The sequence below is a fragment of the Glossina fuscipes genome, unplaced genomic scaffold (genome assembly GCF_014805625.2).
Source record: "Glossina fuscipes isolate IAEA_lab_2018 unplaced genomic scaffold, Yale_Gfus_2 26, whole genome shotgun sequence".
NCBI classification, from domain to species: Eukaryota; Metazoa; Arthropoda; class Insecta; order Diptera; family Glossinidae; genus Glossina; species Glossina fuscipes.
Window position 1 is genome coordinate 3,530,045 of NW_023998421.1, and position 15,190 is coordinate 3,545,234.

A 15,190-nucleotide genomic window follows, 5' to 3' on the forward strand; every position below is an offset into this window, starting at 1 on the left:
CTTATGCTGGCAATCAGAACTATGATCACATAAATAGTAATAATCGTTATGTAATTATCAAACCTGTATATGCCGTTAAAGTTTTTCTTTAAACTCCAGTTAGGTTCAACCATGCATTGCGACGGATACAGCAATGAGCAAACAGTTAAACTTACTTATATTTTTATAAGATATCATTTAAAAAATTTAATAATCTCTCCAACAAAATTATCAATTTGGCAGGAGTGTATATGTAACGTATTGCATGACGGTAACCCGATAAGGACGAAGGTGATGGCAACGCTAAAATAATGAAGTATCGCTTTATCTCTCTCTTGTTTGATCTTTGCTTATGGTCACAAGTGTGCTAACGCCATCTCTTTGCCGATACAAATATAGATTAAAAATTAAGATAAAAATTGAGCTTATACAACACAAATTAAATTAATAAAATAAAATTAAAATAAATTAAATCGGCATTATTCCAGAATACCACAAGCTGTTATTAAGCCTTGCTGGTAATCATCACTTGCATTTTTCGAAATAAAGTAGTTTTCAATCAATTCAGGTAATTAAAACTTTTGTTTTTTTTTTATCTCGTATATATACGTTTGCATTTTTCACACTAGTTGAACATAGTTGATAGCGACTACTTTTTAAGGCGTCAGCGTTTTGATAACGAAGAAAGAACAATTCAGAGAAGGCGTTTAAATGAACTGTGCCTCAAGTGAAACTTTGGGTAACTTAAAAATTGAATAAGTTTATTACTCAGCTAAATTGGTTCTCCTTGCTAGCAATGCTTTTCTATGGAAATCACATCCTTCGAATGCGGGTTCTGCATCATATAGTGCAGGTATGTATTTAACTCCGCTATTTCAAAGAGAAACTCTAAGTAGTTCTGTAGGATGCTTAAACAAAATTTACCGTCACGTAAGGGCTCGCCTTTCTTTAGAACCCTTATACATGGTGAGCTGTAAGAAAAAGACGTACGTAATCCAGCTTTCCTACAATGTCTTTTTGTGCCAAATTGTTACTATGGACCAATTTATGGCACAAGAAGAATAAAAATTAAAGTCGAAAAAGTAGTTCGATGGAAATCCATGGTCAAAGAACGTTAATGCACCGAATTTCATCAAAATATCTCAAAAATTGAGTTTTGTAGAACGAACACAAGATTAGACATTAAACCGAGAGGCAAACAGACGCCCTCACCAGTTTGTGCGATTTTGAAAATGATTCTACATCGATAGATATAATAATGCGTCTGTCTCAAGCCCTTCCAGGTGGTACGAACATAAGTTCGCACAAACCTGTCATACGCTGCACCACAAGCCATACAGAGTATAATGATTCACTCGGAATAGAGTAACATATCAAAGGATTAAATTTAAGCCGAAAATTTTCATTACTTTACTTATATAACGTAAGTATAAGTAACATAAGTAAGGTAACGTCTACGAAATTCTCATTTATTTATATATCTAACTTAAAACGTCCAAGTTTCGTCTTTTTTTTTTTTTTACGCAATACTTGTAAAATTTGTTAACTCATTAAAATGTAATAAAACTAAATACTGGAATGGTCTAAAAACTTTCTGCTTATGTTCAACGAAAATTCGTTATTCAAAGTCATAAACAGCTCTACTCTTTTCGCTTGTTTTTTTGGCAATATAGCAACCTTAAAAAAGAGAAAACTTCGAATGAGAAAAACATCAAAGCGAAAGTTAAAATAAATATTAATTTAACAAGACTTTGAAAAGTAAGAAACTTGTAACGAAAAAAAAAAGGCAAAAAAAAAAAATATTAACAACGAATAGCATAACGAAAACAATGAAAAAATGCCAGAAAAATCAAAATTAAATTCTTGGAGGCTTTTACATGTTACGAATACAAAGCAGTTTTCGTTCCGTTTTTTTTTTTTTTTTTTTTTGTTTTGTTTCCTTTTATTTTCCTTTTCACATGGACCACGATTTTCACTCTCTTGCGCTGTCATGATTTTAGAATTTTACCAGCAGTCTTGCAAGTATATTTTTTCGTGCAATTGATATCATACGATATCGACAACAACATTATACCCCCAGATCAATGGTATCGGTACGTTGTCGTTATTTTGAAAATTTTCCACTTACTTGGTAATGTTCATGTACTGCGAGTGCACATGTACGGCAAAGTTATACATCCACACGCATGTATTATGATTAGACACAATTTGGGCATTATTACAAGTTAGTAGTTAAAGGCTGATGAACAGAACACAGAGCAGTCGTAACTGCAAAACGAAAAGAACAACAAAAAAATCACAACAAAATCATAGTCATCATTACTGATGGCATCGATATCTACACAAGAGGGTACTAGGAGGCGATCGGCTTTATTCTTTGTACTTACATTCTGGCATTTTTTCAGCACTCTGTGTGTGCGTGAATTGAATTTTTAAATACTTGAAATTCTTTTTCACTCATCCATTTCATTCTAAAACTGCTACCAACATTTTTAGCTTCTCAATTGCTGCTGTTCGAATCAAAACAAATAGAGAATTTTACTTATTTTTTGCACTCATCCTCATATCGTTCTATTATTTCCTCTTACTCCATTTCGAACCATCCTCCATTGCAATCATTCATCTACTTGGCCAGTGAAAGTTTGCTTTCAAATTGTTTATACACAAAAATTTGTAAGCTTGTATGCGAATATATATATGCTGTGAGTAAGTGTGAGAGTTTCGTCTATCATATATCAAAACAAGTCAGTATTTGTACTGTACTGAACTGTAGTGGAAAAAACATTTACATTAGGTCCCTTGCATCTAATACATCAGAAGTGAATGCGTAAGTGTGCGCTTCCTGATGTTTTGTTTTCAAATGGTTTTGTGATTTGATTTGGTTTTGCTTTTTGGTTCTATTTGGTTTTGATTTCATTCTTACTTACTTACATATTATACACATCTATATGTACAGCTAGCTGTCTGTCTGTTAAAAATATTCGTTACAGTTTGTGTTTAATGGCTGTATTTGGTATATCTATGTGCTTTCATATTATGGCCATTGCTTCATTCACTCTGAACGCAACTACTCTTTCTCGTATTTTAACACGTATTCCGAATTTTAATCACGTTCCGGAAGTTTATGCCATTAAAATTAAGCTCATATAGTTTTTTATCGGATACATCTCCATACAATCCATGCTATTATTGTTGTTATTGCATTTGCCACTCTTCTCTCTCGTTCGTTGTACATATTTGATCAATAGCTTTCGGAAAATTTATTCCATAGAACTTAATCGAAATAGTTAAAGTCATTTCAACATTCACCAAAAGCACTGAAAAAAAAAAAAATATATAACACAAAGCTCAAATCAATATCTAGATGTTTGCAGAGTATTTATAATAAAATTTCATAAAAACTTTTTACAAAATTTTAAGTATTACTTTTTTGTTTAGAATTGTACAGAAAGAGGTTTCCGTTGGTTTCATTATGAGAAAAATAGAAATATTATTACAATATATTTAGAATGAAAAGAAAAATATTCTAGGATTAAAGTGGGATGACTAAGACTAACGGCTCTTTTTTGGACAAGATTGATCAGATGGTCGATCTAGTCGCTCTAACAAAATGAAATATTTAATTAGGATTGCATTCCCCGGGTGCTTATGAAATGCCCATTGGATTAGAATAGAAATTATCATGCTTACGACAGGTATCAAACTTGAATTGTGTGATCGTCAATATTGACACCTAAATTCGGTATATGGGAACGTGATAACGGTGTTTGCATGTGCAACGACCGCAAAATGAAAAGACTGACGAAAGCAGCTGTTGGTTCTTGCATATACTTTGTTCGTTTTTTCACTTGAAAAAGGCATTCATTAATTGAGAAAAATTTAGTACAATATACGTTAAACAAAATATTTTCTATCATTTTCTATAACTTTCTCCTATCTTTCTTGCGATATGGCCCAAATACCAACTTTCGCGTTCCTTCAGCACTTCAAAACCGCAACCCCGTCAAGCTGTGCTGCATCGATTTGAAGAAGGGATAATCAGAAGTCGCCATGTCTGATGACTACACTGGGTGGAGCAGAATTTGACTTGCAACAGTGCAACATTCACTACTCTTGCAACGCGTGGCAGCGTGTGGTTATCATGCAAGAAAATAACTTTGCGTCTTTTAGCCGCTATTGTTGGTGTTTTTGCAACAACACATCGTTCAATTGGGTCAATTGACATTGGTAGACAACTGCAGTAAGAGTTTTATTCGATTTTAACAGCACGAAGTACACTACACCTTGCATATCCGACCATATCCGCAGCAAAACCTTATGGCTATGAATATTCCGCTTCGGTATCGATGTAGATGGCTCGCTTGTACTGATTGATGACTTTTTGTGCTTGGGATTATCGTAGCAGACCTACTTATCATCGCCAGCCATTATCCGCCGCTCTCTTCCTTTTTTTGCCTGGCCAGCAATGTAATGTCGATGATGAAACGGTTCGAAATGACATTTTTAATGAATTCATATGGTAACCATTTTCCGTGCTTTTACATCTTTCTCATCGAATGTAAACCTCTAGAAACAGTTGATTCATCACATGCTAAGCTGTACAAAAGTTCTTTGGAAGGTTGATCTGGGTTTTCATTCAATAAGTTTTGTTTCTTGCTTTCGACCTTTTTTGGTCCTCCAAGTCTTTCTTTGTCGTTGATATCAAAATCACCGCCTTTAAACCGTTAAAACCAAAGCAGACAAAGGGATACGATGGATCAGCATTGCTGTAAGCTTCCAAAAGTGTTGATGGGTTTCGATAGCAGATTTCTTCTTTTATTTTATGTACAGAAATGTCAAAATCATCAAATTTAATACTTGTGCACATTGATACTCCGCATTACTTTATAGACAGAGTGGCAAACATTTCTAGAACGATTCAGACTTGATACTAATCAATAATATATAGATAGAGTTTATATGGTCTGTAAAGCTTCCTGCTAAATGGTGTAAGCGTTTCGACAAGATGATGAATATACCTCTCATCCTTCGGTAATGGTAATATAAAAAGCACGCATATTGTAAAGTGCCTTTCATCAAGAGTGACTCTTTTTGGAATTTGAAAAATAAAATACAACATATCAAAGCTAGTAGTGCTTTATATTAAAGCTTACATGTAGCGATCCACCATGACTACGAACACGCTGACGCACAAAATGGCTCCAGTTCTAAGTTGCACCATTGTTAAGATGATCCGCATCTTCTTCGGCAAATCGAGCTTAGCATTAGCTATGTGCGTTAGAACACTCGTGGACTTCTCCCGTTTCAATCACGTCAGTTTTACCTATTGACGAAGCTGCTAAGCTGCTCGTCTGAGAAGTTGACTTTACCATTGCCAGTTTGATAACATTTTTTATTGGCTTCTAAACGCGTTTCGAAAGTTACTCTTCTTAAGGAGCAATCTCTACACATAGAACAATCAAGTCTGAACACGTTTGATAAGACCTAGAAGTGAAATGATTTTTAAATTTCGTCCTTTATTACATTGCTTGTAATGTATAAAATTTTTCTTTTATTATTTTACATTAGTATTCTAATTAAACTATTTCTAAAAGTACTTACAGTAATTATGATCTAGTATGCTAAGAAACTTTTGTTTATAAATGCTTTCAAGCAAATAACGCAGCATAATCATTAATATAAAATATTAATTAAGTATCGTACGTAATAGTAAACGTAGGTATGCTGCATTACATTAATTATAATAAATAGTTTCGTTGTTGTTCATAAACATAGCATTACATACAGTTCAGCACACTCACACACATAAGACGAATTCATATATCGCGGTGGAAAAATTTTGACTATTTTCGTATGGCATTGAATAGCACAATGGGACTCAATACACGTCTTGATAAATTTTTATACATTTCCCTTTCTCCCTTTTGTGAAAAAAAAAAAACGTGTGCTATTGAACTAACAATTGCTGTCAATGCTTGGTTATTAAAAAAAATTTTTTTAAATTTAACAAGTAAGTCAATCGCTTTGAACTGCGAATATCCCATGTATTCGTATAATCTACAACAGAGATTCACATTAGACGGAGCGAGTCTACCGTATTGTAGGGCAGTCTACTGTATAATAGTGCTGTTTACTTTCGCTAGGGTATACTGCTTTGGAGGAAATGCAAACTAGTTGAGCAGAACGGATTTGGTCGTAAAGAATTGAGAAGTAGTGATAGCCGAGAGCATAGAGCAGGCCGTGTCAGTTGGTTTCTGCCAACGTATATATCTTGTGAAGGAATAGTTTTGATGGGCTAAAGCACGATTCAAAGGCAAGACCAAATGCTAAAGGCTTCTTTTTTTGTGGGAGCCTACAAAAAGTAATACCTCTGTGAATGACTAGAAAATCTACGCCCAAAAGTCTTGGTTGCTAAATGGGCCTCGCGGAGGAGCATCCCGTAAAATCGCGACAGCTATATATAATGAGGTGAAGATAAGGCTCGAACATTCCCCGGAGCGGGTTTTCCTGCCCTTAAATTGATCTGTCACTCCATTCGTAAGTGGGGTACATACCTTATGGGAACTATCTCACTTATTTGTGGGCGCCAGTTCAGTGGACATCGTGAGGTTAAGCCGCCCAAGTAGGCATTCACGTTGAGCCACTCTCGCAGCTGTTAAATGGTTTTATTTTCTTGTATTATCGACTAAATATTCGTAAATTTCATAGCTGCCATCAAAAGGTGAGAGTATATCAACATATTGCGCTCCTATGCTTCCAAACGTCAACGTGTGCCAATATATTCTCGATTGCGTACATATTCTGCGTCGAAACAGTAACGACTAACAACATAGAATTTTGCAATAAGTTGATAAATATCAAAAATTTGCCTTAACGCCCAAATAATTTTATTCTTAAGTTATCCCGAAACTATAAAATAAAACATAAAGGGCATAAATAAAAAATTCATATTCCATATTTGGTGAAGCTAAGAATATTTTCCGTGCATTTTTATAACGTACATTAAAGTTTTTCTCAATTAATTTGCCTTCTTATTTTCTGAATGAGCCAATAATTAATGCACCTGACCGCACACAGAGCAACGCAGCACTTTAATTCGCATTTAAACTAATGCCAATTACTGTGCAATTAATATGTAAAAGAGTTTGAAAAAAAGGAAAAAAAAGACGAGTCATTTAAATGAATGACTCTGCAATGAAACCAAGAAGAACTGGCCAATAAATCTACTAATAACCACACGAATGTGGTTCTCTTTGTTTCTCTCTCTCTCTCTCTCTCTCTCTCTCTCTATCTCTCTCTCTCTCTCTCTCTCTCTCTCTGTTTTTTAGTATTTTTTCAAGTCTTACATTTTATGCAGACAAAGTATAAACACCTGGAGGACCTGTTTTTTTTATAAAAACGAAACCAATTAAAGAAAAAATATTATTGTGATATGACTTAAAGAAAATTTTTTAACAATTGACAAAAATATCTAAATCTCATACTCTTTACAAAAACAAATAAAACAAAAAATTCCAACATAAATGAAAGCATTATACTATCTTTTGTTATTAAATTCATATAAAGTTTCTGCCTTTTCCATTTTTTTTATTAAAATCTCATTAACATGAATTCCTTTTGTCATCATTTTCCTTTTCATTGGAAGCAAATGAATGAACTCGGAGCTACTATCAATAGTAGTTTCTTTCAATAGAATTCCATTTATAGATGACTGGTGGAGTTTGCTAACAACATTTCTTCAGTCGTATGGTGCAACAATGTTTGTTATGTTGATAAGCAATCCAGTTTGACTGGCACACTTCATAATTTCTTGTCTTTATTATGGATTTTCATTAATTTAATTTATTTCATCTTTCTTGCACATTGGTGGCGCAGAAAACCATAGAAATTAACTTGAATTATTATAATTTTCAGAAAAGAGAAAAATTATATTCATAGGAAAGGAACGAACGTTTGATTCACCAGCGAAGGACAAAGTTTTACTACTCATACTCATACAGCTTGCATAAATATGTTGAATAATATAAATATTGACTCAATTTCTTCGTCTTCTTCCTTTTCTTCTGACTCTTCCTCTTGTCCTTACTTATTAAATAACAGATAATTTTCCGTATCAAAGTGAACGATCTATCACTCCGTCGCCGTTTCTTAAAACTCTTATCATCAAAAGTATAAAGCTTGTATGTAATATATGAGATGGTTGACTGATGTCTATGGCTTAATTTGAACTTAGGGTTCATCACCTCATAGGTACTAAGGAACGTCGAAAAAAGATTTATGATATATGTTAATCAATAAGCGATGCCTTCTAGCAGATATCATTCCGAGGTCTGGTTTGCGGCGACCACCTTTTGAATGTACGATCAATACATGGGGCCGGAACTCTCTTTCAATGATACATTCTAAAGCGCAGGAAGTCAGATCTAAACCGCACTCAATCGAACAATGAACAACCGTAAAGCATTAAATTCAAAATCAGGAATGATTCAAACAAACCAACGGTGCGGTGCGGCTCTTTGAAAGCCGAGAACCTAAAAAAATCGTTAGTTATACCGATCTCGCCACTTTCTTTGAAAATTTCTCGGCACGAAACTTCTGAAAATATCCGCGTTTATACTATAGCATAAAAGGACCATCACAAGATATGCACAGCATATGCACAGGAATCTAAACTTAACTTGTTAAAAAGTGTTGCTAAGCCGACCTTTTTCTACAAATCTTTTGTGACGAAAAGCATTTGCCAACAAGACGCAATGGCACGTTTCCATAGAATCTTATACATAATTCTTTGCGACAGGTAGAAAAGCCACTTTTACGCACTATGTAAGAAATCCGACTGCCGGATTACGTTGAAAGATGTGAGATAAAAGCCTTCCAGTTGCATATAAAGGATGCCATGACAGAATGATTCCAATAGCAACAATCTGATGCACGCGCCAACATAATAAAACTAAATAACTTATTTCCGCTACATTTTCCATCCTTCTACCGTGCAGTGCAAAATAGATTTTGTTTACTTTATCAAAAATAAATAAAAAATTGGTTTATTTTTATCAAAATGTACGCACGTGTACAATTATATACAATAGGACACAAGCCATACACAAAAGCCCGAAATTTCATTTACTTGAAACCATAAATAGATATATATATATATATATACGCGCGCGTACATATGCATATATGTATAACAGCTTATGAACGATAACTAAAAATTAACTTAAATAATTTTATGCATTTAAGTACATGCGCATTCAATGGCTATTTCACTACGGAAAAATATACAAAGTGAAATATTATATAATACATAGAAAAAAGTTGCCACATTTTTTAGCTAATCTTCCCCACGTTAATGACAACATATATAATTTTCACGATCGTTGATATTAAAATGCGTATAATTACGTTGCCGATTAGCTATATCGATAGCTCGATGTATTTCCAATAGAACCGTTTCCATGCTGCGCTTGATCTTAATAAATGTATAATTTATTCGAACACTGTTCCCCATTAGTTCGCTGGCACTACGACCCGCAAGACTTGGATGATTTACTCGGCGATAGGATTTCAACGATATTGATGAAGGGCTAGAAGGAAGAGACGTTTCCTCTATATTTTTTATTGGCGTTTCTTTTTTCAATTTGCATTGATACTGATTCCATATATTAGCTATGTAGTTGTTGTAATTTTTCAAAAAGTAATCCACGTTATAGCGTATATTTAAACGTCGCACGATCTCAATTGTATCTTGTAGAGTGGTCTCTAATAGTTGACAGTTTCTTAAAGCGGTTTCTAAGACTTTGGTTTCTTCCATTTTTTTTATATATCAATTCCACTTTACTTCGCTCGTCAGCAGTTTGAACAAAAAAAAACCATTGATTTAATTTTTCTTGTTATTTCTGTCTCTATCTATCTCTCGCTCTCTCTGTCTCTCTCTCTCTCTCTCTTTCTATTTAAAGCAGTTTTGATTTTTTTATTTCTTGGTTCTCTTGCGTCGAGTAAGCACCGCGGTGTTGTGGTTACTGACGTTGTTATAAATATTGCAAATTTTACTTTAGCGGGCCATTTTTTTTTTTTATACTTTTTTTATAAAATTTCTGAATATTTTTCCATCTTTTGTTTATTTTTTGATTTAATTTTTAAAAACTTTGCTTCTTTTTTCTACTATTTTTTGAAATATTTAACAAAACATTCTTTAATTTAAAAAAAAAAAATTTGTTCTTTGTTTTTCTTTACCTGTCATAAGGCACAGTCATAACGTAATATGCTTTTCTACATTGATATCGTAATAAAATATTTGCTAAGAAATTGTGATTTAATACATTGAGTAAAGGTTTTCAGATAAGAGAAAACGGTAATTTCTTCACAGCGTTGTTTTGTGTGTGTGTGTGTGTGTGTATATGTGCGATGTATTAACATCACAGTTTTGAAAAAATAAATGCTTTAACGTTAGAGGAGCTCGAAGTTGGCATTGGAGATCATGCCAACTAAATACCGTTGCTTTAAACGGGTCGGGACATTTTTGAATAAAAACACTATGAACCCTGTAGTTTTTTATGTAATAGAATTAAATGGGCAATGATCGAAAAAGTGATGAGATTCATTCTGTTTTCAATTCTATTCACCCTTGGACCAAATCATGTCGGCGCACCGAATTTCGTCAGAATATCTCAAAAATTTAAGGGGCAGGTTGAACACCGGCAGACCAGCCCAAATCGATACTAAAAGTGATTCGGACCCGATGGATATATTAGAAGATGGGTCCATGTCAATACCTCCTCTGTGGGCATGCGTACAAATTTTAATATGATCACCTTCATGTTCGCACCTATAGGGAGATCCCTTGGGTAACTGAAAACAAAAAATATTGTTATTCTACCGCTGAATGTAAAATTATTTGTCTTTAGATTTTTTATAAAATTGTGTACCAATTAGTTGCATGCAACTTTCGTGAATCTTGAAGGAGTCAAATATCTGCAAAGAATTTTCTTTGCCTTTAGTTCCGCAGCGATCGTTGAAGACGGAAACAAGTACATGTACAAAAAGTATAACTTTTTTTTAAAATCCTGTAATAAAATGACAGCATCCATCTCGTCCGATGATTTTATTTGTCATTGCATAATTTTCATTTGGTTTCCGATGGTAACAACAAAGAAAATTTGCCGTATTTGTCTAAACGTTGGATTAAAAAGTTTGCTGCAGCTTGAAGCGAACGCAAACTTAAATATGCAAGAACCCTTGGATGTAAATGATCAATTATACAATAAAAGATACTTACACGAAATTGGAAAGGCAAAAGTATTCGTCGATTCATTTCATATAGATCCATTTCTTTGCAAAATCGCTACCAGAAATGAAAAATTAATATTCTTTGATGAGACGGTAATATGGACTCCTCAACCTACTTTATCAAGACGACATTGGCATCAAATAAGAGGCAGATTGAAAATTTCTTATTTGTTAATTGGTGATCGCGGCCTAAGGCAATAACTCACAAAACGTGTGCCTTATTGTCAAATTGTAGTATAATGAGCGATTTGTTTACACTGTTATTATTTCCTCTTTCATTTCCTCTGAAAATATTTTAACTAATTTTCAGCAGTTAACCCAAAAACATTATATATTATAAGATGGAACATTTCGCTGAAAACATTTACGGAATAAAGTCAAAAGATGCTAGACGAAGGTATGCAATGTAGATACGTTATCGCGTCATCACGCAGCTAATTAGTAAAAAAAATATGTTCAAAAATTACAATTGTTAGAAAGTCGATTCATATAATATATAACAGATATTTGATAAGATAACAAATACAATAGTGTTTGTAGCTAATATTATCTGCTTAGCATTTGTGGTGGATTTTCTGAATTGCCAAGGAAGACACCACTTGTGATACGGGGTGTATTAAGTTTTTGCGGACGTATGTAACAAGCAAAACGGCCTGAGATAGATCCGCTTTCTATTATATAGATTCATTCAAAATCACTTCTTGAATTGATTTAAGTTTGTCTGTCTGGCTGTGTATCTGATGTTTAACTTTCAATATTTTATGATGAAAATCGGTCCACAATAGCAGCTTAGCAAAAAAATTCACGATAGGAAACTTGGATCATATAGGTCTATTTGCTAAACTCTAGCATATATGAGGATTATCATGAAATGCAAGCCCTCGTATGGAGACAAAGTTTAGTTTCTAGTTCTTTTTAATGAAAATTGAAAAATACACAAAATTTTTAGGGAGCAAATTAAGTTTACTAAATTTCGATCTTGCCATGTGATGTTTTGGGAATCCTCCAATATGCCAACTTTCATCAAAATTATGGCTTTCTAGGATATAATGTATAGTTCTTGTATTATTACCAAAACGAATGAATAATTATACCAGACGAGGTAGTATAAGGTATCCAATAATCGGGCTTGCCCGAAAAACGTTTATGTACTTCTTCTACATAATTTCATCAGCTTATGAGAGATCTAGTTTAGAACCAATTTGGGCTTATATGATTCAATTTTTGTAAGCTTATCTATTATTATCCGGCACAGAAAGGGGAGGATATGGTTATAATATGGTTTGTTAATATTATTTTAGCGAGTATGTGATTAAAAAAAAATTCGATTAACAACAAATATACGTTTGTCCTGAATATATTTCTAGCCTCAGTCTCCCGCGCTGGCTCCAGTTTTATTTTCATTGAATAGTTAATCAAAAACAAAAAAAAAAAAAAAACGTTAATTAACTACAATTACACAACTAATTAAGTACTGTTTTTAATTAACTTGTGGCACTTTGTAGCTCGTAAATATGCATATAAACTTATCTATATACATAAACGCATACATTCATAAGTACTTACTTATTACGTTGTGCATGCATGTGTATTTGCTTTAAAGCAATGTTAGTATTTCATTTGCTGTACAACAAACAAACACACACACATACACACATTGGCAACAATAGCATACATATTTATGCATATTCAAGCGCATTCATTAACACATCAAAGCTTAAAATTTCATACAGAAATGTAAATAATGTTTATAACCAAGAGATCCTTTTGTAATTGGCAATGAATTTTATAGTATGGGCTTGCAGATATAAATACAATAACATATATTTTTACATCATTGAAATTATAAATTGAAAATATTTCTCCGAAATTTTTACAAAAATTTACATTACTTTGGGGGAATTTCCTAAACTAAATCGCCGAAAATTTATAGAAAAGCGCAAATAATATATATATATATATATATATATATATATATATAGCACATTCTATAATATAGTATAATATAATATATATATAATCTATAATATAATATAATATATATTATATAAATATATGTGGATTTACAACTACACTTACGGATATTTGTAAGTATATCCATAAAATATGTAAATAAATAAAATATAATCTCGGGGAGACCTGACAGCCTAACTCCTTGCTGTAGCATAAGAAACTGTACACTTTTAAGCAAATTCTTATGAATGCCTTGTGCTTTTGGCGGGTTTCAGATATAAGTAACAAGTTAATATGAAATTCAATATTGCAATATTTATAGTATATTATTGCAAGCGCTCTGTTATATTTACCGCATGAGTAAAGGAGTGGACAAGATTTGCGACCACATAGTCGTTTCTCGTGGATTCAAATCTCAAATGGGGCGGAGTTTACTTGGGTCGTAGCTACAGTGAGTGCTTAGTCGGTAAAGGTATAAAACTTGTCGTTTGGACACATAGGCACAAGTAGGTTTTTTTTCGTCGCTTAGATAAGCACCGACAATGTCCAGCTAATTCATCTGTATTTGCATCACCGTTGACATGGCCGTTAGCAATCTTATCGAGCCGAGTTCGACTAACGGTGCGTCGTAGTGTATTTAAACACTCTCTTTGACATCTTTGGCGGTTAGGTCGCGTTCCATTCAATCGATCAGTCGTGGCACTTCGGTACCTTTTCGCTTTTAATTATATCATAAGAGGCCGCATAAAAGATGTTTCATCGTCGGCTTTTTTCTTAAGCCGTGTGTGTTCTTGATCTGCGTAAAATTTCAAATCGATTATCCATGCCCAGGTTTCCATCCCTTCGTGTATTTATCCCCTATATAATTCATTAGAATGCACGCGTTTACGAAAAATGCAGAAAATCACGTAAGCACTGTAAGCAATAACAAACTAGGAGTGCATACCTATATTTCGCAAAACCAGCAGCTCTAATTAATATTTTTTATTTTACATTTTTACGAACAGCACTTTGCGTTTGCCAACTAATATAGGTCTTATTTTGCCCAGAAGATGAATGAACACTTAATTGAATAATTGAGCATTCATTCAGCTATTCTGTCAAATGCACGGACAGCTTCAATCGACACGAATATAGTCCCAAGTCGTAAAGCATGATAAAAGAATGGGGTCTATACGCACTTCATGTTCCCGGGAGGAACAAGGAATACTTCTTATTTCATCCACAACGAGCAAACAGTAGTTTTCATGTCAAGTCGACAATAGGTTCACTTTCAAACCTCTTTGATGGAAGGAGCTACCTTAAGAAGGGTTACAAGAGTTAAGTAAAGCTCGACCGATTGCAACGGATATGAGGTATCGAGTCACCATTCATCAGGCCTTTATGTGATTTGTCGTCTTTGACATCGGTTGGTGAAATATCTTCGAATCTGGTAAAAAGTTTACTCAAAATGCCTCTAGAAAGGCAAAAGCAGAGCAAGCATTTAGACAATTCAACTTCGTCCCGCTCTAGACCTCCTAGTAAGTACGTCCTCGCAAAGTCTTAACCAAGGTAATTGCACCTACCTAAGGGATGTATTGAAACCACATAAAATTGAACTTAAATTTCTTTTAATAAATAATTTATTTTTTTTTTTATGCAAAAATAATCATAATTAAAACAAAGATTTTCAATACGTTTTTTTTCTTTTTGGAATTAAATTTATACAAAGACCGGACAATTGTTATTCATGTTATAATTCATAATAAACAAAAATTACTAAAATTACGCGCCTAACAGCAAAATAATAAACAAAAAATTTTTTTTTAAATTTGCACATTTTTCTTTCTACATTTCATTTCAGTTTAGTTTAGTATGAAAAAAATTTTGTGATTTTGCAAAACGTTATAATTAAAACGCTATCGCGTTCGTACATGTTTCCTTTATATGTGTATGTTATTATATAATTAGCGAAGAGCCTTTAGATGAA

The 15,190-nt window shown here is 33.4% G+C and overlaps 1 protein-coding gene across 1 annotated transcript; it reads right to left on the reverse strand.

Annotated features, from left to right (window-relative positions):
* Nucleotides 1–2,989: 2,989 nt before the first annotated feature.
* LOC119635523 lies at nt 2,990–11,369 on the reverse strand. The gene is made up of 3 exons (XM_038030350.1): nt 11,258–11,369; nt 10,605–10,830; nt 2,990–3,296 (listed from the first exon to the last, which is right to left on the reverse strand). The coding sequence occupies exons 1-3, from the start codon at nt 11,306–11,308 to the stop codon at nt 3,175–3,177; spliced, it is 399 nt and encodes a 132-aa protein (XP_037886278.1). The 5' UTR covers nt 11,309–11,369; the 3' UTR covers nt 2,990–3,174.
* Nucleotides 11,370–15,190: the final 3,821 nt, after the last annotated feature.